Source organism: Equus caballus, chromosome 8 (genome assembly GCF_041296265.1).
Source record: "Equus caballus isolate H_3958 breed thoroughbred chromosome 8, TB-T2T, whole genome shotgun sequence".
Taxonomy (NCBI): domain Eukaryota; kingdom Metazoa; phylum Chordata; class Mammalia; order Perissodactyla; family Equidae; genus Equus; species Equus caballus.
The window spans coordinates 8997064-9017658 of record NC_091691.1 but is presented as its reverse complement, the minus strand read 5'-3'; the positions used below and the strand labels follow the sequence as shown (position 1 = coordinate 9017658).

At 43.6% G+C, this 20595-nt stretch overlaps 2 protein-coding genes across 2 annotated transcripts; one reads left to right on the top strand and one right to left on the bottom strand.

Annotated features, from left to right (window-relative positions):
* The first annotated feature begins 548 nt into the window (after nt 1-548).
* On the top strand, nt 549-10870 carry CCDC117 (coiled-coil domain containing 117). Its single transcript, XM_023646925.2, has 5 exons — nt 549-893; nt 1418-1471; nt 5315-5539; nt 6218-6355; nt 8049-10870. The coding sequence occupies exons 1-5, from the start codon at nt 712-714 to the stop codon at nt 8284-8286; spliced, it is 837 nt and encodes a 278-aa protein (XP_023502693.1). The 5' UTR covers nt 549-711; the 3' UTR covers nt 8287-10870.
* Nucleotides 10871-13653: 2783 nt separating this feature from the next.
* XBP1 (X-box binding protein 1) lies at nt 13654-18718 on the bottom strand. The gene is given in 6 exon segments (XM_014742035.3): nt 13654-14805; nt 15123-15230; nt 15233-15268; nt 16334-16462; nt 17278-17374; nt 18439-18718. Coding segments are annotated over 6 exon segments (1161 nt in total). The 5' UTR covers nt 18672-18718; the 3' UTR covers nt 13654-14247.
* Nucleotides 18719-20595: the final 1877 nt, after the last annotated feature.

Below are 20595 nucleotides of genomic sequence, written 5' to 3'. Positions count from 1 at the left end.
GAGTCAATAAATCCATCTTTGTTCAATTATAGGCGTGTTCTTGGTGGTTTTTGGCTAAAGGGCGTTGACGTTGGCATAAGCAACTCAAACTGGATGAGGGAGCCCTTCCCTGAGAAGGGAAAAATGGGGTCGACTATCTTTGCCAGTACCTCTCACAAGCGCTCTGAGGTTTTCACTGATCCTCGGTGCTGTTCCCTCTAAGTATTCACCAACTTCACTTACATTAAAACATGGAAGGAATTAATAGTTGATATTTAATGAGTGTGTAGTGCGTGCCAAGCAATGTTCTAAAGACTCTAGATGTTTTGATTCATTGACTTCTCCCATAAACTCTATGAAGACAGGTTTTACTACTGAGAAAAGTGAGGTACAGAGGTTACGTAACTTGCAAACTGAGGATTCGAACCTGGCTTATGCTCTAGGCCCACCAGAGCCATCCTCACAGCCCAACGGCCAAGCCGAGGCAGCCATCTTGTTTGTAGTCTGCAAGGACTGCAATTCCCGGCATCCCTCGCGGCAGCGGCTCTCCACACACAACAAATCCCGGCGTGCCCCTGGGCGGCCCGGGGTGGAGGGTTCTAGAAGGCGTGACGTGGGGTCGAGAGCGGGCTCGGAGGCGGGTGCCTGTCGGCAGTCGCTGTGGCCACAGCTGCTGGGCCTGGGGACGCGGGCGGCCGGGGCCGCGGGCGCAGTCTCCTCGTTTCCCCGGCCATGGCCGCACTCGGCCGGCCCTTCAGCGGCCTCCCCCTGAGTGGCAGCTCGGACTTCCTGCAGCCGCCGCCGGCTTTCTCGGGCCGGGCCTTCCCGCCGGGGGCGGACGGCGCCGAGCTGGTGCCGCGGCCGGGACCCCGCGCCGCCCCGAGCAGCCCCGGCGGGGGCACGGCGCGCGGACGGTGAGCCCCCGGGCGGGCGCGGGCGGGCTGGTTCCCCTCCCTCCTCCCGAGCCCCGGGCGCAGCGTGCGGAGGAGGAAACTGATCCCCAGAGACGCCAACTCCAGGGCGCCCGAGTCCGCTCCGGACCCCGCGGAGCCGCACGTCCCCGCGGCGCGGCCGCTGCCCCTCGGTCGCTCAGTTTCCTCCTGCGCGAAGTGGGACAGCGCGGGTCCTGCGGGTGAGGTCGTGGGAACGAGCGCTGAGCGCGGCGCCGGCCCCGAACGCCTTTCCCTCCGCTGGTGCCCCCGGGTCCTCCTCCCGCTCCCGTGACGAATGAGAAGTGTGGACTTCAGGCTCCAGTGAGGTCAGGACCACCCAGCGCGCGCCCGGCTGGCCGTGTGACTTGAGTGTCCAGCCCCCTCGGCAAGGACAGGGACAGCTAGGACGTGTGGGGTGGGCAAGCGTGTTGGAGCAAGAAAGAGGGGATGCTGAGAGCGCGAGCCCCCTGTCTCTCCCTTGACTGCCTGTCTGTCTGTCTCAACAGTGTTTCGGGTCGCTGCAAAAAGAAACACAAGCGAGAGCAGGAGGAAGACGATGAGTAAGTTTCAGGTGCCATTGATTCACTTTATGGTCCCTTCGGTTAGCCTATTTCGTATCCCCACCTCCTTGTTGTAAGTGGGAGGGTGAAACAGGTGGCCCCGAAGGGAGGCACAGGGAGTGAGACCGTTGTTGCCTTTTAGAGAAAGTAGCTGGGTGGCTGGCAGGGCAGAGGGGAACTTTTCGCTCTGTGACCGATTGTAATGTTTGCGTTTTGAGCCGCGTGAATATTATTACATGCGCGAGGGAGAAGACGTCCAAATGTGCGAAAGGAGACGTTGAAAATCGTCCCAGTCCGTGCTCACCGCTCTCCCCGGTCTACGCCTGTGCCCTCTTTGCCGTTTCCCCTTTGGAAGATAACCAGAAAACCTGCCAGCGGATAGCTGTATATTCCTCTGGTTTTTTACGTTTGTAGGAAGATACTGTTTCCACTGCAACACGTTGATCTTTCATTTTACTCCTGGAGCTTGTTGCGTTCGGGCACATCGAGTTCTGCCTAATTTTTTTTTTTTTTTTCAATTGTTGGATGGAATTCCGTTGGAAGCCTAGGCATAGATAATTAACCGGTCTGCTATTGATGGATTTCTAAGTTATTTCTAATCTTTTGCCGTTACTAACTGTGACCATTCTTTTTAAGTTCTTTGTATTTACTTACAAGTAGGTGAGTGTGGAGTCTTAGATGGGGAATTGTTGGGTCTTAAAAGTGTATGCATTTTATTTATTTGTTTGTTTTTTCCTCCTTTTCCCCAAAGCCCCCAGTCCGCAGTTGTCTGTTCTAGTTGTGAGTGCCTCTGGTTGTACAGAGTGCATGCATTTTAAATTTTGAACAAGAGTTTTGCCACTTTATACTTCTTTTAACAGTGGGAGTGCCTGTTTCTACACCTTACCAGAACTGTATTTTCAAACTTTTTGACTCATCTGATAGGTAAAAAGTTGCGTCTCATAGATAGGCAGTCTGTTGAGAAAAAGGAGTGAAAGGATTCCCTGAAGAGGATTTCCAAATGATCAGGCAGATAAAAAGATGTTCGACCTCATCAGTCTTGTAGGGAAATGCATATTAAAGCCACAATGAGCTCCTCACTCTACTACCAGATATTGGAGCTGTCACAGAGCAGCAGCAACTCACATGCTATAGCTGAGAACGTAAACTGGTACAAGCGCTTTGGGAAACAGTTTGGCATTATCTAATAATGTGAAGGCACGCATACTCTTTTTGCCCACCACTTCCCCTCCTGAGTGTGGACACATGCACATCAGGAGACACGTGCAAGGAAGTTCATAGCATCCTTGCTCATAATACTCATGACTGGAAACAGCCCAAATGTCCCTTAATGGTAAAATGGATAAAGTAAATTACAAGATCATACAGTGGAGTTCTATTCAGCAAAAAGAAAAAAAGTGAATTACACCTAGCAACATGGATGTGTCTTATAAGAAGAGCAAAAGAAACATCACAAGAACGTAGATAGTATAATTCCCTAAATATAAGGTTCAAAACCAGACAAAACTAAACATTGTGTAAGGATGCATGTCTGCATGCATGATAGCATGTTTTTGAAAAAAAAATATCCATAGAAGACAGCGTTTACCTGTAGGGAGGAGGGAATAGAGTATCATTTGGGGATGCTGGCACCAGTCTCGATCTTGAAAGTTATTTTCATGGATGTTTGTTTTGTAATTGTTCATTAAATTGTTTATACTTTTATGAGCATAGGATTTTATAGTTAAAAAGAAATTAGATCACTTTTAATTTGTATTTTGTAAATTATAAGTGATGTTGAACGTCTTTTCATTTAGGTCATTTGTGTTTAATTGTGTGTGAATCATTCATGTTTCTGCAAGTTTTTTATTGGCTTATTGATCTTGTTAATCTATAAGAAATCTTTAATAAGGAAATCAGTTTATTATGTGTGTTACAAATGTTTTCCCAAAATTTGGCATTTGTCTTTTAACTTTGTGTATGATTTTTTTTGGCCAGCAGAAACTTTGGATTTTCTAACCTTGTTGATACATAGACTAGGAAGACAGTAGATTTGAAAGTTGCCTTAGTTTAAAAACCACTGGACCAGATAATGTGTTATTACCTTGGGATTGCTGTGGATACCCAGGGACCTCTGCTATTATCTTTTGGGGTTCCCTTTAAGAGATTATTGAATAAAGAGTTCCAGTGTTAAAAATAAAAACTTTGAAGTGTAAAAACTATTGGCTTAGTTAACCACCTTTAATTTACAGATGGAGAGATTGAAGCCCTGGGAGGATGAGGGACTTGACATTTGGATGTGTGCTGCCCAGCTGCCACTTCCATAGCTCTTATCAGTACTCTGAAGTCTTTTATATCACATCTTCTTTGGAACTTAATCATCATTGATTTCTAATTATTTGCAAAATAGACCTACAAGCATGAAATAATTTAGTCCAAATCATGTTGGAGGTCAGAGATCAGAACCCAGCTCTTACACTCAGTTGAATTGTTAGATGTGCTAGGAAATTACCTGTTCCCCTCTAGATTTATTTCTGCTTTTTCTTAGCTGGTTTCTTCTGTGTATAACTTTTTCTTCTGCTTTCCAAACATTACATACTTTTAAAACTATGAAAATATTGCAGAAATATTTGATGTACAGCTAGACATTCTTAATACGTACAAATTAAAGCTAATTATAAACTAAACATGATTTAATAGTTGATTCCAATCAAAAATCTAAGTTAAAGAGAGCATATTTACTTGTCAGATTGCCAGACTTTAATGTTGATTTTCATAGTCTTAACATGGAATAGAAATTTCTCCTTATAAAACGCATCCCGCTTCCTTTGACCCTCACTTTAGAGAATCAGAACCTATTGTAGCCATTAATGAATTTTTTTGGTTGCAGAGCTGTGTTCTGGTTTTGAGAGTCACTTGCTGATGCCCAGGCAATAAAGTACTTTTGGTCTATATGCTTAAATGAAACAGAGCCAATTGTCTATTTAACTTGCTTCAGATAGCGTTCAACTAAACTGGGCATGTCATAGTGCTTGCAGATCCTAGCTCATGGCAAGAGCTTGAACAGTTGAACTTCCGTAAGGAGGCTGGAGGTTTTAGTGAAAATGGCATAGAGGTAGGATTCAGGAGCTCTGGGGTCTGGTGTCCAACATGCAGCTCTACTCTGTGACACTTTGGAGGGGCACTTTAGCTTTTCTAGATCCTAGTTTCTAATCTGCAAAACAAAGAAATTGTATTTGATGAACTCTAAGGTCTCTATGAAATATAAATTTTTCTAGGAATTAAAGATGGTTTATGTTGCATAGTAGGAGGAAAGTGTAGCCCATTATTCATCGGAGACTCATAGAGCCAAGTGACAGTCTGACACTTTTGGGAAGGACCAAGAAATCAGCAGTATCATTTGCACCTTGTAGTACTTGGAAGAGACCTAGTGAGGCATCTGTTTTGCCATAAGAGAACATAGAATGCCTGCAGGCCACCCACCCCGTATGCCCAGTTTGATGGAGCAGCAGCAGTGTGACGAAACGTGGCTGGCACTGAATTGCTGCTTTGTGATTTTTGTTTTCTTCCCGCTTGACCTGTCTAGACCCAAATAAATAGGAATGACCTTAAGTTCCCACATTGAATGCTTCTCAACTAGAAAGGCAGAATCTTGCAGGTGCAGCCTAATTTGGCCAAGAGCAGTAGAAGAAAACATCTCAGGGAGGCTGTTAAGAATGAGAGAAAAGAAAATACTTGATCTTCTATCTTCTAAACACAGACTGTCAAAAATTAGAGGGTTTTTTATGTGAGAATTTGTTTAGAAATAGGGATGATATATATTTCATTTATATTAGGATTTTCATTGAAATTTTTTTTTTCCAGTTGTCCAGTGAGAAAGAAAAGGCTAACTGAAGCAGGGCTCTGTGCTGGTCCTAATGACTGGATTCTTTGTGCGCATCAGGACATAGAGGGCCAAGGAGTAGATCCGTGCACTGGTGGCCTTTCTGCGCCTGGCATGTTAGATGCTATTTGTGAAGAAATGGATCAGACAACCGGAGAACCACAGTGTGAAGTTGCCCGAAGGAGGCTTCAGGAAATTGAGGACAGGTAAATGGGCAGTGTACGTAGCTGACTGATTGCTTTCTCCTGTAATGTCTCTACTCTTTGAAGCTCATCTAAGTCATCATTTGGTAATACTTTGATCCTCATCCTCTCACTTTGAAGATCAGGGAACTCAAAATGCACACATTAAATGTTAAAGTAAGCTCTTCTCGTAAAACTGTACTAAATATTTTTACTATCTCTGGATACTGAATTTTGGTTTATGGGAGTTTTCAGGGACACATTCTTCAAATTTAATTGCATATAATGTAAAACTATTTTGTTAAATGTTGAATAACTCCTGGATGTACTTTTTTCACTCAGGTATGGCCTCATATTTTACTTGATCTTTTCCTGTAGCATCTGTTGCTTTTATCTTTTTTATTTCTTTCTTTTTCTTCTCCCCCAAATCCCCCAGTACATAGTTGTATATTCTAGTTGTATGTCCTTCTGGTTGTGCCATGTGGGACGCCGCCTCAGCACGGCTTGATGAGCAGTGCCATGTCCGCGCCCAGGATCCGCACCAGCAAAACCCCGGGCCTCCGAAGCAGAGCCCACGAACTCAACCACTCAGCCACGGGGCTGGCCCATCTTTTTTATTTTTTAAATTTTGTCCCATTACTAGACTATATAGTAGCTTGACTAAATAATTTTTCTTTCTCTGCTTTTGCTGTCTTTATTTAGGATAATTGACGAAGATGAAGAAGTTGAAGCTGACAGAAATATTAACCATCTCCCCAGTCTTGTCCTTTCTGATACCATGAAAACAGGTTTGAAGAGGGAATTTGATGAAGTTTTTACAAAGAAAATGATTGAGTCCATGTAAGTTTTGGTTCCTGGTTGATCTTGGAGGGAAAACTCAATGTCTCTAGCCATTACCTGTCCTATCCTAACCATCTCTTCATCTCCTGATCACCAACCAAGTGAAAGCACAGTAGGTTTTGTGTTAGCCCAGGATGGAGACAGACCTTTTCTTAGTTCACTGCAGGTGAGCAAAATGCTGTGCAAGCAGGAGTTTGACATACGCAGTAGTGGCTGCCTTGCCTGCTTACCCCTGGATGCTTTTGAAGTCCTGAAATGCACTATAGTCTCATATTTAGGAATGGGATGTCTAAGCCCATTCTCTTAAACTCTGGTGACGGGCTATAGGAACCACATTTCAAAACCTCTTGTTTACCTGGCTTTCTCAGTTGTCCAGGAGCACTATTGAGACCCAGGAAACAAGCAAACAGAACTCTCCCAGCAATCGAAATAGTTGTTACAGAGGCCACAAACCAGAGCTCATACTCTCGGCTCATAATGTATAGCCCTTCAGGCGTTTAGCTCTCAGAGTCCTTTTGCTCTTAATTTAGACACAACTTAATGAGCTCAGTTATCTGCTTTCCTAGATCATCAGAGTAGATACACAGACACAGCAAGTGAGAACAGAACAAACAAATTCGTAGTAGCAAGTAGTGATAGTCTAGTGTGAGGACAAGAGAGAAAACTGGAAAGGAAACTTAAGAACCTAAAAAAAAGGCAAAGCAGCCTGGGGCCTATTAATTGAGAACTAATGATAGCCCTGTAATTCTTTTAGTCCTTGTGTCTAGATGATCTCAAGTCATCATTATCTGCTGTGTAAAAAAGTAGGCAAGTTATAAAGGGCCATTTAGGTGTTGCCTAGAAAGGCTTAGACTTAGTACTTAGTGTGTCTCATATCTGAAAAATTCTCCTAGGACACCAGTCCCAATCATGCCAGGTAGATGAGGCATTATTGCCTTTTGCCAGAGTGGCTTTAGCTGCTGCTTGTCATGCGATCACAGAGGTTTTGCCTTAGCCCCCTAACTTGAGTTTATAATTAACTATCCAGCCCTGAGGGTGGGTATATTGTTTAGCCAAGAGTAGGCAGGTCACATTGTCCTCCAGCCTAAAACATAGCACTTTTCTGGTCTTGGTCATTTTCCAGAAGCAAGCCTTTGGGAGGTATTCTTCATTGTGTTTTATTTTGCCTTACTTGCCTTTGGGTCCCAGAAATAATCAAACCATCCCTAGATGGGGGAGGGCTCAGGGGCAGGCATAGACATTGGCGACATAATCGTTTTGGCTTACTGAAAAAAGCATTATACTTCATAGCTATAGTAAGCAGAAAGCATACTGAGACCCTTTTAATGTGTTTGTCCAGTGTTTCATTTTCATTTATAATGCTTTAGTACAAGATAGTAGCCCACATCTCCTAGTAGGAACCACAATTTTAAAAAATAGTGTTAAATTAAGGGCCTCTATTTTTCACATTGGATGTGTATCTTACTTTTAATCACAGCATCGATACAACCAGTTGGTTTGGTTAAAAAAAGGTGCAGAACTGTAAGATTTTATGTATTTGAGTGACCTTTCTAAAGATTAATTTGGATTATCATAAATCTCTTTTGATGCTGTCAGTTCTTAACTCTATATATTAGGTAGCAGACATCAGCTTTTCAACCTCTTATTTTCATATCCTAAAATTTTTGATAAAAATCTATATTTTATGTCTTAGGAGCCGTCCTTCCATGGAGCTTGTGCTCTGGAAACCTCTTCCTGAACTCCTTTCTGACAAGCCAAAGCCATCCTCCAGTGCTAAGAACTACACAGGAGAGAGCCAGACTGAGCGTGCAGCTGCTGGCGCTGCCTTCCCTCAGAGAACTGAACTGTTCTTGGAACCTCGGCAAACAGGGATGCCTGTTTACGATAGTGTGGAGACAGCTGCTTGCACAGAAGAAGAAATGGAACTCTAGAAACCAGTTTCTACACTAAAGTTGTCAGATTTTAGAAGGCTCATGTGTTTAGTCGTGAGCCTATTTGTATAATATAGGGACTTGAAAATTTTATGAAACGGGTGTAATAATATCTCCACCTGTGATTTGGGGTGGGACTCTCATCTTGGGTAGCCATTTCTTGAATTCAGCTTTTTGCCAAGGAAGCTTGTCTCAACGGAAAAGCAGTTTTGTAGGGGGCTTGTTAAAGGAACGTGAGATTACGGTCTGCAAAGGCAAGTCTAGAAGCTGTGTGTGTCAGGGTGGCTCAAGTCATCTGTTACATTGTCTAAACCATTCAGACACTTGGGGAACATTCAGACACTTGGGTTGAAAAAGATGCATTAGGGTGAAAGGTTGCTCCTCCGACGACTGTGCCCTGCCTCTTGAGTCACAGCTGCTTCTGTAGATAGAAGCTCTGTTTACAGTGGTGACTATGGTTGGGGAGAAGGAGGGAAGAAAGTGGTAGCTTGAGCCTATTGCTAAGAAATTTAACGGAGGTTCTGAAATGTGTATATTAGTTGTCAGTTCAGGGTAGCTATATTGATTAAATAGCCAGTAGCATTGTGACTCACTTCTTTGTCCCCAAAAATGCAATGAGACTACAGAGAAAAGGTTTTTCCTTCAAGGCTTTTTTGCCTTGTGCTACTGTTGCTCCTTGGTTTCCCTTGCGTAATTGGTAAGCCCAGTTATTTTTCAGTAACATTTTTTAATGTTAGTTTAGAAAACAATGACTGAATAATTAACTGAGAATATATGGGCAAATGATATTGAGATTTACTGAAATGGCCAATTTTCCTGGTGCTTCAACTTTTGTGCAGTAAGCCTAAAAGTTAGTAGCTGAGAATAGCCTTTTGCTAGCAGGAAATCTTTGTCTTGGTGACCTAAACCAGGCTCAAGATGTCCTTTGGGGATAACCAGGATTGAACTTTTTATTTCTCAGGAAGAGCTCTTCTGTGTGGCAAGGACTCAGTAGTGCAAAGTAAAATGACAGTTCCTTTAGTGCTACAGAATATCCACTATAACTAATTAAATGAGTGTAATAGGGTAACACTGTTAAACACTCATTCATCACACAACAGGAGACCACCCTAGTTCTTCTTGTTTTGTTTTCTGAGTTTCTTTCCTCTTTGTAGGAATACAATATCTTGTGTAGGAAAAAATGGTTTATGCCAAGTACAGGTGACTTTTTAGAAACCAGCTCCTAGGCATTTTTGAAACCTGTGCTGAAATCCCTCCTCTTGTTACAGATGGCATAGAAGTTACAAGTCTGTTAATTGGACTGTTTCTTCTCTTGCCTGTTGTTCCTGCTTTCTCTATTTCTGTCTGGATAGTCAGGAAATGATTTAATGTTTAATATTTAAACAAAATATTTAATGTCTACACAGTAAAATTATTCGAACTTCAAACCAGTATTGAAACCAGTTGGAAACCAGCTAATAGTTTCTTAATCTCAGATTTAGAGATGAATGTAAACTGTCTTCTGTTGAAGTGTGCAAGTGTTTGATTCATGCCGTTTGAAAAACTCCTGCCTTTAGGTTATTGTTTAATGGGACCAACTTGTAAAGTTTCTAGCCTTAAAGAAATCTCCATGCTGAAAAATTTATTCTGGTACAACTCAAAAACATGAAGTGACTGCCCGGAATTTGGAGTTAGTCCCAGTGTTAGGGCAGAAGGGGAGGTGACAGCTTTCCAAAGAAGGACCCAAGCACACTGATTGTCTTCTATAGTAATTGTGGAGCAGGCCTCTGATCAAAGGTCTGTACGATGAGGAGGAGGAAAGAAGAGCCCCCAAACAAGGCTCTGATACCGCTGGTAAATATGGAAAAGAATCAAGATTCCGGCCAGTAAAATCCAAACAGACTTGTTTCAGGAGTCAAATTATCTGACATAATTATTTCTGCAGGAAAATAGATGTCTAATGCTCCTTTTTAAACTTTATCTTCTTGCATCTGTTTGTACAAAAATTGTCTTCATCCTTGTGGTGCTTAATCATCTGAGCCTTCTCCACAGTCCCCAGGCCTTGGCTTTGTGTTTCTTTTGTAGCGTAAGGCTTTTGCTTTTGCCTTAAGGTTTCCCTCGGGAATTAACAGGTCTTTTCATTTTGTACAGCTTTTACAGCATGGATCAAACATTGGCTTAGTATGCTAATGTGTGAAGAGAAAAAATTATCTAAAGCAGGTGAGCTTTAATGAACAAATGTATATTTTCTCTGAGTTTGAGTAGGGTGTGTGTGGTTTTTTTTCATTAATATGAAGAAAGTAAGTCCGGTTCTCACAAATATTAATCAGTCAACAAAAAAAAAAAAACAGCTGCTACTCATTCTTGAAAAGGTGCAAATATAAAATTTAGAAAAATAACTAGTGCGGGAGCTAGAACCATGAATGATTGTTTATCAGCAGCTTCATTAATTATTTTGGATCTGGAACTTGGTTTTGTTTTTCTAATAGTGACAAGAAGGGTGCAGTACTAGGAAAGTTTTGGAAGATGTCAATTTTATTTTACAATGAGAATCCGGTGTTTCTGTATTTTATTGTTTTCAATAAAACTTGTGTTTTGGACTTTTTGATAGATTTGTATCCCTGCACTTAAGTAAATGAAATCAACTACTGCTTTGCTTTCTTCCAAATTGTATTTGAAGCAGCATTCATATCTGTGAAAGGCTTAAATTTATTCTGAAGAGATGATTATGTTGGGTTAAAAGTAAGTTTCATAAATGAATTAGTTATTTCCAAAATAGGCAGACTATGTTTTGCAATTCTAAAACCCACAGAATGCTTTCCACTCTCACTTAGCAATTCACTGCTGTTGTCAGTCAACAGCACTGATTTGCAGTGGTGATTGATTGCCAGTATTCAGATGGCAGTGGTGGCTGAGTCTTCAAAAATGTTCAAATAGGGAGTTGGAAATGGTATAGAAAGTTCACAGTTGTCTTGTTGTTTTGTTTTTTGGTTTTTTTTTTTTTTTTTTTTTACAGATTTGGGACCTTTAAAAATAGGAAATAGGGAGATTCCATGAGGTTCAGTTACATGGTCATTCCTTAAGAGTTGACAGGTCACTGGGTGGCAGTATTGCCTGCATATTTACAACCATTGTTTCTTAAATGTGGATCCCTGATTTGTGGGCAGGTGGAGTTAAGTTTGGGTTGCAATTACAGAAGATTCAGGATATTGCTTTGTTTTTCACCAAAATTTGGAAATCACAGCTCAAAGCTGTCTAATTTCTTTATTTTACAGGTTTGGAAACTAAAGCCTAAGTAGATAGTGATAACTTAATGTTATAACTCAACTCAGCAGGCCCAGTGTTCTTCCTGCTTGACCAGTGGTTTTACGGTCTTTTTGCAGCAATACCTAAAATGTAATTTAGATTTCATTGAAATAATCTACAATCCAGTGTTCAGGCAATGTAATGCTAAACTCCTTGAGGGTATATAGTTTTGTGTATATAGATTTGGTTCAAATATTTTACCAGTGGCATTTTAGAGACGAGCTACATGCAGTTAGAATATCGTGTTAGACTACAGCTCCAGCAAGACAAGGATGTTGTCTTTCAGCAAATAATTATTGGGTAAACAAGCCAGTCTTTGTGTGCCTTAATGAACTTTAGGAATAATAGGGTACAGATGTACTTCTTAGGTGGTTAGAATGTAGCTGATGCCATACAATATTCCTGGAGTAGGCAGCATTACCTTCTGCCTACAGTTCTCTCCCTACTTTGTGTCTGCCCGAGAAGCATACCTAGTAGAGAAGCCGGGAGACACGCGCATAGGTTGGTGTTCCAAGGCCCAGGGAAATGGTGTGCAGACATCTGTCATCTGATTCTTTTAATATTATTTATGGACAGCCTTTTGCATTTAATAGAAATCTTGCCTTGGTTTTGCAGAAAAAGGTCTGGATTTTTATTTCTAACCATTCAATTTAGTGTTTCAATATGAAAATGTCCTTGAATACCAGGTGTTTTCTCAAGGCTGAGCACAGTGTGTTGAGTAATTCTCACCCATCTGTGCAGGAAATGAAAACCCTGATCATCTATAGGTTATGTCTGTCCCATTCGTTATTCCTGTTAGTACAGCTGCCTCTTTCATGTGATGTCACTGAATGTAAATTACTTGAGCCTCAATCTCCAGCTGCTTGTTCTGTTACGATGGAGGTTAAAATACATCTGTAATTACAGCTGTCTATACAATCCCTAAATAGATTTTCAGCACTTAAGTTTTCAGTTCTAGAAAATCAGGTGATCAGGTTTTTAATCATGGGGACAGCTGGAGGTTGTCCTTACATTTAGGATCCAGAAACTCAGAGCTTTAGCAAGCTTGTATTGCCAAGCACTAGGATCGGGCTCTGACTTCAGCAAGCAGGTATCTTAGGCTGTCTTGCCTCCTGGTATGCTTGTGGACGTGCCTCCAGTCATTCCAAACACAGTCCCCTGTACTTGGCTGAAATTATAGCCTGCTTTGCCTTGCAGCTTGGGATTCTTTGAATCCCACCTTATTTGTCCACTCATTCACTTTGACCTCCCCAGAGGTAGTCTTAATAAATATTGGCATAATGCTGGCATAGGTGAAATAATTTGTATAAATGAGGGAAGCCCTTTAATGTCATCTAAGAGGAATCCCAAGGGAAAGATGCACCATGAAGGATGATGAGGTTATCCAGTCTCTGTAGCTTTGGGGTTGTATTCATGTCCCCAGGACTTTTTCTTGAACAGGTTCCTTCTTTTTGAAACCAGTTCTACAGTGTATATACCTCTTTAAGAGATTAAAACCCTTCCAAAGTGGATTAGGAGGTAATAATTAACTCCTGAGTGCTTGGGGATGGTGCCTGGCATATACTAAGTGTTTATAGTGCATCATCTTTTAATTCTCCAGTAAGCTTTAAGAGAAAAAGACTATTATGCCCCTTTATAGATGAGGAAATAAGTGATCTATGTCCAATGTTACTCGGCCAACCAGTGGCAGAATTGAACCCAGGGGTTTTGAGATAGAAAATGCTCTTAATCCCTATAATCATGGCAAGAGAATCTTGGTATTTAATGGCATGTCCTTCTCTAACATAAAGTGGTATAGCAAACCCTTGTTAAGAGTTCTAACTCTGCCACTTACTAGGTGGGATATTGGTCAGTTGGGCTGAAGAAACTGTTAGAAATATAAAACTGCTTCAAGAGTAGATTATATCACTTACGGCAGCCAGGAATTGAAAGAGGTACTAATTAAGGGGGAAGTGCCTTCAGTCACTAAAAAGTGGCATGCTTACTCAAGTTGGATAAGTCACTACCATGGCAAACAGTGAGACACCTAGAGCAAGCACAGTAAGACTTAAGGCCCAAGAAGGAATCAAAGAACAAAGACACTGCATTGCACTTTTTAATTGCACGGGTAGGTTTTAAATAAATGGAGAAAGCACCTTCCAAAAGTTACACTAGCAGGGAAAGATTCCATTAAGCATTTACATAGTAAATTTCTATAATTTTGTAAAAGATTCTTGATCTTTACTTGAACTGTAAATGAGGGAAAAGGAGCCCCCTCAGGTAGGTGTTCTCTGCTTGGAGAAGCAAACTAAAGGACCTAAAATTGGAGGCGAGCCTGGGAAGCTGAGAAGGGGAAAGGAATGATGAAGGGCCATTCATAAATTCCATGTCTGAGACGTTTGTCCAGTGACCCTTACATAAGTATTTTAGGGCAAACTAATGCCCTAAAATAAAGGTACAACCTCAAAAGCTTTAATTCTCGATTACAGTAGTATATCTGAGTACCTTGCACTGTTGAATGTCAAAAACCAATACTTGGGGTGACCTAATGAGGTTTGAACAGACAAATACTTTCGAGGAATTCTCTCGGACTGTACACCCTCTACTTTGGCTTTTTGAATGGAGCAGGCAGGCTTCTCTGCTATCTTCCAGGCAATGTATTAGTCAAGGAAAAGGGCAACAGTACTCGATCGCTCCTTAGACACTAATCAGCTGGGGAAACAGTTCATTGGCAAAAGTGTCCTCCCAAGAATGGTCTGCACCAAGCAGAGAGGACATGTCGCTGAAGGGGGAAGAAGAGCCCTCATATCTACAGTCACTATAAGCATCCAGTAGGCAGGAAGATGGCTTCAGGCAGTGGCTGGATGAAAGCAGATCTGAGATACCCAGCTCTGGAATGAAGTCATCTTCCACAAGTTCTTCCTTCACTGAGACAGTGAGTTCAGGGTGATCTTTCTCTGAGGGGCTGGAGGGTGCTTCCTCAATTTTCACTACCACATTAGCTTGGCTCTCTGTCTCAGAGGGTATCTCTAAGACTAGGGGTTTGGTATATACGTGGTCAAAACGAATCAGTTCATTAATGGCTTCCAGCTTGGCTGATGACGTCCCCAGTGATGGAGAAGGGGAGGCTGGTAAGGAACTGGGTCCTTCTGGGTAGACCTCTGGGAGTTGCTCCAGGCTGGTCGATTCTGGGGAAGGACATCTGAAGAACATGACTGGGTCCAAGTTGAACAGAATGCCCAACAGGATATCAGACTGCAAAAGGCAAAAAATTAAACAGAGTCCAACTATGAGAAGGCACCTGAGAATCTACCTAGAACACTTAAGTACCAGGTTCCATAATGAAAATTAATCCTTATGCTCCGGGATGACCTCCGGGCCCCACCAGACCCATCTATCTACACTTTACTCCATGTCCTAAATCGCCTGGAAACAGTAAGGCAGTCAACGTTCACCTCTAACCCAACCAAAACTAACTTCTCCTGCCCTCATCTATCTGGTTAGGGATGTTAGGCATCAAACATGGAATTAACTAGTTATATCGTACTTGAGTAAATCTAAATAATCTCTACCTCAGAGTCTGAAGAGTCCACACTGTCAGAATCCATGGGGAGAGGTTCTGGAGGGGTGACAACTGGGCCTGCACCTGCTGCAGAGGCGCACGTAGACTGAGTGCTGCGGACTCAGCAGACCCGCTCACCGGCCTCGCTCCATTCCCCTAGAAGGAAAACCAAAGCTGAGAGACCCCGAGGAAATGCATGCCGGCGGCTATGATGCCTGACTTTCAAGAAAGCTAGCAAGCTATTCTTCAGAGCTGAAATCTTCCCCTTACCTTTATTATTTCCATTTTCTTGAGTCCTCCTCAAGAAGAGAGGAGAAAAGGGAGGCAAGACTAACTTTTCATTGTGATTTTCTTTGCAATGAAACATTTTCCCTTCCCAAGGCAAGACTGCGGCGGGACCGATATTCTTAATATCTCAATCATATTCTCATTAATAATAATGTTCCTAAGTAACAGAGTTCTATAGTGAAATGCAGACCCAGAATCTTTTTGGATAGTAATTTTTGTTTGTCCTGAACATCACCTTCATAGAGTAGAACTGCCCTACTGTCAATCTTAGACCACTTAAGCGTTGTCATTGAATTTGCCATAGTCCATAGATTCAAACCCATATGTCACCTTACTGTCAGAGAGCTGTCACTATCACAATGAATCCTTTCTCTACTCATTCATGTTCATTAAAGAACTACTATAATTTAGTAGCATTTAGCGTCAGATTTGACTGGCTCTCTTATTCTGATTCTTTTTCCAATTTTTTTTTTTTAAAGATTGGCCCTGAGCTAACATCTGTTGCCAATCTTTTTCTTCTTTTTCTTCTCCCCAAAGCCCCCCAGTACATAGTTGTATATTCTAGTTGTAGGTCCTTCTGGTTGTGCTATGTGGGACACTGCCTCAGCATGGCCTGAGGAGCGGTGGCAGGCTCGCGCCCAGGATTCAAACCAGCAAAACCCTGGGCCGCCACAGCGGAGCACGCGAACTTAACCACTTAGCCACAGGGCCGGCCCCTTATTCTGGTTCTTAATGCTGGAATGGTACATCCTGTTGGCTGTTGCCATTTGTTAATGTTTGCTCTTAGAGAGCCATGTAACTTATTTTAATTATTAGGACTTAGTACTATTCACTGCATACCTGAAAAATGAATGTGTCATTAAAGAAATCGGTCATGTCATGTCACTTAGAACCAGTTCTCAAATAGGGCACCAAATAAAGAAGGTGACTTACCTTGGTCTCGGCCTCCTCTTCAGTACCCAGAGCATCCATCCCCAGGCGCTGTCTTAACTCTTGGTTCTCAACTACAAGGCCATGAGTTTTCTCGCGTAAAAGCTGATTTTCTAGCAGAAGTTTTTGGTTCTGAAAGAAAGTTCATAAGAGGCTATTAAAACATCTAATTCTTTCACTTCAGAATCCACTTGATGAACATTCACTGCAATTGGCTTCCTTTGCTTCTCCTTGACCTTTTGGAAAACTCTATGCTTATGAAGTTGTTCACAGTAGGTATTAGAAGGCAAGGTCATAAAAATAAGCTATTTAAGAAGTGCCATTTCTTGGGGTCACAAATAAGACAATGCCTCCAACTACTAAGACAGACCTCAGCAAGGGGTGACTTGTGGCTTTGATTTAGATACGATATTAAAAATAAATCCTATCTTGAACTGGCAGGTAATAAGAAAAGTGGCAGTCATGGAGCATAAAATCAAAATGTATAAAAAAAAGAACCATAGAAATAATCCTGATGCATTCAAGATGTATAACTAACAACGATTTAAGATTAGGTAACACGTGGACCCTAGAAGGGGAAGGGAACAGTTGGTGGACTTTTGGCCAGGCCAGGAAGCGTCTCAAGTTTAAGCAATGATTTCCTATCTGCTTTCACTAATTTCATAGTGCCAACTCGATAGACTTTGTCGTAATGTCGTAATTCAGCAAATTTGAGATAGATCTGGCACCAAATGCTAAAGGGTCAATCACTTCCACTCTCATCAAGCTTCACCACTTAACCAACTACCTATCTACCCTGACTTAGATTAGTTTAACTTTTAATTACAAAGTCAACTGTATTCTAAAGGAGCTGAAACAACTTGCGATGAGCAGCAAATATCAGAACATTCACCACAGGAAGATACACAACGGATAAAAGATAAGAATTTGGCCTGAAGTATTTTTACCTCTTCTTCCAAATCTACCACTTGCTGTTCCAGCTCACTCATTCGAGCTTTTTTTCGGTCTCTGGCAGTCTGAGCTGCTACTCTGTTTTTCAGTTTCCTGAAAACAGAAAGGATATACCACACTGAGTCATCTCAAACTTTATACCTTTATTTAAAAACGTAGCCAGCTGGTGCTTTCATTTTAATTTACAGGATACGGTAGACTAACCGTAAAATATACTTCAGACTCCTCCTCTCAATGAAACAACAAAAAAATACTGCCTTCTGTCAATCTAGCTTGAAGACCTGCTTTATTCTCTCTCCTATTGCATCACCCACCCTGGCCACAGCATGGGGGCTGGACACAAATATTATCCATCTTGCATCATAAGAAATTTTCTCCTCCCCTTTCAACTCCCCCACTGCTTCCTGACTGCAACTTCCTCAAACAGGGTCCAACCTGGACTGATTAAATCTAACGAAGCTGCCATAGCATTATGACAGAAACCCTCCCTCCCCAAACCCAACTCAAATAAGGGACAGCTGATGCCTTTCGCCCCAGTGTCCTAGGCAGTGCCCGGTAGCTGGGCCGTGTCTGCTGGAGGAGGCACTTAATAAATCACAAGAGGCACACGGATCATAAAAGAATTCACATTTACGGAGGACTAAGTCCTAAGCATTTCTCATTCAGTCTCCCCCACGACCTCATGAAGCAGACACCACTTTAAGGACGCAGAGATTGAGTTTGACTAGTGAGCCTTACAGAGCTCACAGCCCTTTCAATAGCTGTCATCTCAGCTCCGTGGCCCCCAAAACAGTAGACAAACCAAGAAGAGACTAATCGACTCCGTGTTACACCCAAGTTCGGAGGAGCTGACCGATGGCTTTGTGAGCACACAGCAAGGGGGCCTGGAACTCAGGTGCCCGCATACCCAGCTCTGGTCATCTCTAATGAGATACAAGAGAAGGGAATACAAAAGGCCTGGGTAGCCCTGGACTTCACCCGGCGCGGTGCATCCGGTCAGTCCAGGCTTCCTGCCCCGCCCCGCCCCGCGCCACGCTGGCACCGGACCGGCCAGGCCGAGGGCGCCCCAGCGTTACCCCAGCCCCCTGGCCCGGTTTCAGATCGGGTCTAGACCCCGGCCTCTCGCCCTCCGGGTTCGCGCCTCGACCCTCGCCCACCTCCGCAGCGCCTTCTCCTCGGGGCTCAGGTGCGTGAGGCGCTGTCTCTTGCGCGCCTGGGACGGCCCCCCGCTCGCCTCCTCTGGGCTGGCGCCTTGCTGGCCCGGCACCATGAGCGGCAGAGCCCGGCCGGCCGGGGATCCGGCGGCGGCGGCGGCGGCAGGCTTGCTGGACAGAAGCAGCACTTTGGGGCCCCCGACGGCCGGGCTCTGCGCGGCTGCCACCACCACCATGGCCAGAGACTGTCTACGCGATTGCGCGCCGCCGCTGCCCTGCCGGCCGCCCCCGCCACCCCCAGCCTTTCTACAATCGTGGCCCTCCGCGATTGGCCAGCGCCGCGTGACGCACAGCCGATCTCGGTTCCCATTGGCCCGCCGGGCCCGGCAGGGGCGGGGCCAGGTCGTCCAGCGTGGCGATTGCTGTCCCCGGCAGGGGGGGCCCAGGCATTTTCTGAGAAGGCGACCGGGGGGCGACCGGGGGGCGACCCCCAGCGCGGGGCGGGGGCGGGGCCACGGGGAGGTGGGGGGCGGCCCGGGCCTGGCAAGGAAGGGTCTGGAGCTGGGTTCGGAGTTTCCTCAACTCCCGGATTTCCCCCGAGACTGACGCATTTTCACCCGGAACGACAGAGTTTAATTCCAAACCGAGCGGTTTCCAGACCGACAAATTTTCACCGAGAGTAGCAGATTTTTACCTCCGCCGGACAGCATTTTGTCTCCAGCGCCACCTCGGGCTCCGAGTGACGCGGAAAGTCGGGAGGGAGCGCGAATCGGGCCTTGGGTTAGAAAGAAGCCTGCGGTGAAATTCCGCGAAATAAAAATCTTTAGTAAATGAGATCGCGCTTTTTAGAACTAGGTGTAGCTCTTGGTGAAGTCTTAATAAACGATGTGTTAGCTCCCAGTGGAAGAAACAGATGTAATTCAATATTTTTGCATTTCTAAACTTTATAGCATAAACGTACTTTTCTTCCTTGCTTGCTTTTTTTTTTCTTTCTCAGTGACAAGAAAGGAAAATTTCACTTGTAAAATCGGGGGTCCCGGGATTTACCTTCAGCCCCCTCGAGCGCAGGAAAGTTCGAGGCTCTTGCCGGTCGATTGCTGAGCAATGCCGGGCCCCGCGCTTGCCAAAGAGGGACCTCCAACCCGCAGCCAGAGAGCAGTTTAGACAAACAGATGTTAAAACGGAGAAAACACCCCACGCAGGCATGTTCACTCTCTTAAAGCAAATTACAAAAACTTAAGTTCCCTGGAATTACAAAGCAGTACTTTCTTTAATAAGTAGTTACTGCTTCCTCTGGGTTTAGCGCTGTTCTAGGTTCTAACGATGCAAAGATCAGTAAAACTCACCAGCTGGTGGTTGGAAGATACCCAAAAAATGAAAAGATAGAATGTTTCTAGGTAATTCATCGGTACTATTAAATCACATTAGCTCTTCAGTTATATTTTGGTGGGGAGGGAACAGGATGGAAGATGGAACTAAACCAATTAAATCTCTTGATATACAGGTCCTTTAAAGAGGCACAGTTTCTGTTATTTCCAAGACTGGACCATGAGTCCCGTAACGCGTTTTCTTCCTCCAAATTGGCAGAGCCACATCAGTGACTGTTAATCTAAACTGAGCTGGCCCAGCTCGGGGCGTCCTTCCCACACACTATTTCTGTGGACTGGAAAGGAGGTGGGGGCGGTCAGAGACTTTGCAGGACAAAGAAGCCGGGCCTCCTTCTTAACTCTCATCAGCCTTGAGCTTTCTGGGTCCTAATGTATCTCCCGGGGTGGGAGACTCACTCCTGGCCTCTGGGACCTTTTGGGAGAAATCTTTGGAGTGCCTACTGGTTGAGAATTACACATTTATGTTAAAGGAACTTGGAAAGCTGAAGGACGTTCTGAGAAAAGTGCATTGTAATTGTCATGCAACCTTTTATTTATCGTATTAACATTTGTGAACGCCAAGAGAATATCTGGCACTGTGGAAGAAATCTCGGTGAGACTGAAAGAAATTTAAATCATTTAGCATAAAAAGAAAATGCATGAGGCCCCTATTAGTCCAGCAGGGTATAAATGAATAACCATATGGAGACAGCACGTGCTGCTGGGGCAGAGGAGAAAAGGTCGATAGATTGCATTTTGGTCTCGTTAATTGAGTAGAGATGGAATTTGAAAT